The following is a 3387-nucleotide window of genomic DNA, read 5'->3' as shown; positions in this document are numbered from 1 at the left end:
ATACTAGTAATAACAACAACAACAACAACAACAATAATAATAATAATAATAGTAATAATAATAGTCCCTCGCATTGTCACGTGGGTGGACTCTTCGGCAGTTGGATGTCCACAACGCTTTCCTAAACGGGCGTTTGGCGGAGACTGTGTATATGAAGCAGCTGCCCGAGTATTTGATTCTCGTTTTCCTGATCACGTCTGCCTGCTTCAGCGTTCTCTTTATGGTCTGGAGCAGGCCCCCCGGGCTTGGTTCACACGTCTACATGACTTCCTGTTGTCAGTTGGATTCAAGGCCTCCGCCAAGACCGACATTTCTTTGTTTCATCGGTCTGATGCTAGGCCTCCAAGACCGACATTTCTTTGTTTCTTTGCTTGATTAATTTGAGTGCTCGAATCTAATTATTGCATTTTAGAAAATAAAAGTTCAAATGATCGTAACACCCTACCTCAAGAGAAACTGAATATATTTTAGGAGAAATGTATATATTATATATATATATATATATATATATATATATATATATATATATATATATTACGTAGGCCTTGATTTTTTACTACACGTGAATTATCATTAGTGTCTAAATTGTGAATATTAAATTTGATATGATCTATCAGACTTAAAACATATTGAAAAAAAATGAACTTTGTTGAAGTTTAGAATATCAATAGTAATAACTATGAGAATGGAAATATAATGATTCTGCAAATGTTAGGAACTCAAACACCAATATACTTCGATGAATATTAGTATGCAAGGATTTGTTCTTTTGGACAAGCTTGGTTGAATTTCAAGATTGATGTTGCATTAAAAGATGTTATTTTATTTAATTATTCTCAGACTCGCAAGATTCTTAATCAAGAAAGACTTTTATTGTGAAATAGAAATGTAGGATAATAAATCTAATGTGTAGACTATTAGCATGGTTGAAAAATATAAACAATATTTTAATTTTTTATGCAAAAATTATGTATTTAATCGTTGTATGACTCGTTTTACAATATATACAATAAGATACATACAAATTACAACTATAGAGCTATGAGAATGGTTAGACTACAAAATGGTGAATTTCAAGATGATGCTTAGTCAAATTGAAAAGGTTCATACTGATGCTATCTTGAAATACTAATAAGATATAATCATCGTATTAACCGTACGAATATATCGTTTCATCTTCCGTGCAGTGACAACTCTATACTTAACGCATACCATCTACATTATTTGATTCAAGTTATATAAGATAACTAAGGTTATATTTGCTTGGTAATATAAGATTCACATGTTTGGTTCAAGTTATGTAAGATTCCCAGGAAATGTAACATAACCTCCCAATGAAGTTTTAAGCTATTGGAAGGGAATGTGAGATACACCCCGATTTCTTAAGTAATCTCACATTCCCTTATCTTATTCCTAATATTGAACTTTTGGCATTTTAATCAATTTATCTTATTTCCGTTGTCTTATTTACCTACTTCAATTTTAAACCAAACACAGGAATCTAACCTTCCCAGTTATTTAACATTCACAGCAATCTAACATTCCCTAAGGTAATCTAACATTCCGTGAACCAAACGCCCCCTAAATGTCATCTCAGATACATGCTAACAAATTTGAACTACTAGGTCTAAGATACTACAGTAAATAATGTCATTGCACGCGCATGTTAACAAACTTGACCTATTAGGTATGGGCAACTTCGATTCAATGAATAGGGTATTTCAATAATATTAAATTTGACCAATTAAATTATGCTAAAATCTAATATTTCATTACTTAAAATCTAAAAATAAGCTTCAATTCTTTTTAAAAGTGTGTTTTATTCAGTGCACAATTTTCCTTGTAGCCAAAAATAAAAATAAAAGGTTTTAGGCAACAAGTCATTGAGCCATAGAAAACTTGTGCTATAAAGGGTTTTAGGCTATTAGCTGAAGCTCAAAACCCTCGTGTCATCCATTTCGCACTCTACAATGGCATCTAAAGGCAAATCCAGCGGCGGCAGCAGCGATCGCTCCATAATTTCTCGCGTCTCCGACTCCTCAATAGTCCGCAAAGGCAAGAGCGCCGCCTGTGACGCCGCCTACGTGGGGAAGCGCTTGGCCAAGAGCACTGGCAAGGCGGCGTGGATCGCCGCCACCACTCTCCTCATCATCGCCGTCCCACTCATCATTGTAATGGACCGTGAACAGCAGCTCAACGAGCTCGATCTCCAGCAGGCCAGCCTCCTCGGTACTCCCTCCGTTGGTCCACCACAAAAGTAATCTGGTCTTTCACTGTTAGGTTTTGGGCCTTTTTTGGAATTTAGAGTATCGTGCTTTTGGGAGAGGTTTAGTTTTAATGGATATTGAATTTCTGATATATCATACTTTTGAAATTGATATGCTACTGCTACATTGATAAATTGAGCTTTTGTGTAATGCTCCTATCGGTGATTCCTGCATTATATTTTGATCGCAGAATTCATATTATTTCTTTGTTTTATTGTGCAAAGAGAAGAATAGTGGGAAGGCTTAATATTTATGTTGGAGGTTTAGTAGAAGGTGTAGAAATTGATGCTTTCCTTATTTGAGATTAGTTTCTGAGTTTTTGTTGGGAATTGACTTTTGTTCTTTTGTGGATTGGGGCTTTTCTAAGTTAGAAGTTAATAAATAATAACAGCTGATATGTGGACATTGATAAAACACCTAAAAATTGTAGAGCCTTGTAAGTGAAAAGCTGAAGAAAATTGCTATGAGGTTGAGACCTTCCTGCCAGAAGTGGGAAAGTAAGCTAAATGAGGGAACATTTCTATGTTACATAATTTATAACTTTTAGTGATAAAGGAAAATTGTTTACTCTCGGGGCTTTATGGTGTTTAGGATATTTTAGGGGTGCAACACATTCCACCCAAAGTCTTTCTAGAGAGGAAATAGACTGAAACCATCTGTTTCTGGAGATCTACATGATGCGTCTACCTGGACCTTTGCTTCAGTATTGTCATTTTGGCCACAAAAGGAGCACTTGCTTTGGTGTTTTTGGTTCTGAGGATATCCTCTGAAGGAAAATAATAGAGTCTAGATTGGTTGGAAGCCACACATACCTGGTTTAATCAGCTAAGTTCTGTCAGCACAACGAAGTAATTAGATAGCCAACTCCATTGGAGCTGATAATAGCTCTCTCTATGAGAGCTGTTCAAGCAATGGATCCATAGTTGATCCTAGTTAGCTGAGAAACTATTTACCATCCATTATCTTTAAAAAGTTGTACAGTAAAATGCTGTATGTTCACATAAGCTCTGCAGAGGTAGACATGCTTTTTTATCACATAGGCTAGAGACAACTTTCCAAAGTTGTGTTTAAATAATGTTATAGGATCTCTTCAGCCTCTGGTATAAGGTATTGCGAAGAG

The 3387-nt window shown here is 35.5% G+C and overlaps 1 protein-coding gene across 1 annotated transcript; it reads left to right on the top strand.

Annotated features, from left to right (window-relative positions):
• The first annotated feature begins 1929 nt into the window (after positions 1 to 1929).
• LOC116017256 (mitochondrial import receptor subunit TOM9-1-like) lies at positions 1930 to 2474 on the top strand. Its single transcript, XM_031257803.1, has one exon. It carries the CDS (start codon positions 1971 to 1973, stop codon positions 2259 to 2261), a length of 291 nt encoding a protein of 96 aa, XP_031113663.1. The 5' UTR covers positions 1930 to 1970; the 3' UTR covers positions 2262 to 2474.
• The last annotated feature ends 913 nt before the right edge of the window (positions 2475 to 3387 follow it).

This window comes from Ipomoea triloba, chromosome 4 (genome assembly GCF_003576645.1).
Source record: "Ipomoea triloba cultivar NCNSP0323 chromosome 4, ASM357664v1".
NCBI classification, from domain to species: Eukaryota; Viridiplantae; Streptophyta; class Magnoliopsida; order Solanales; family Convolvulaceae; genus Ipomoea; species Ipomoea triloba.
Note: the sequence above shows the minus strand (reverse complement) of the source record. Positions and strands in the feature narration are given on the sequence as shown.

Coding starts and splice junctions, on each gene's coding strand:
- LOC116017256 (XM_031257803.1), top strand. CDS start 1,971: ATGGCATCTAAAGGCAAATCCAGCGGCGGCAGCAGCGATCGCTCCATA.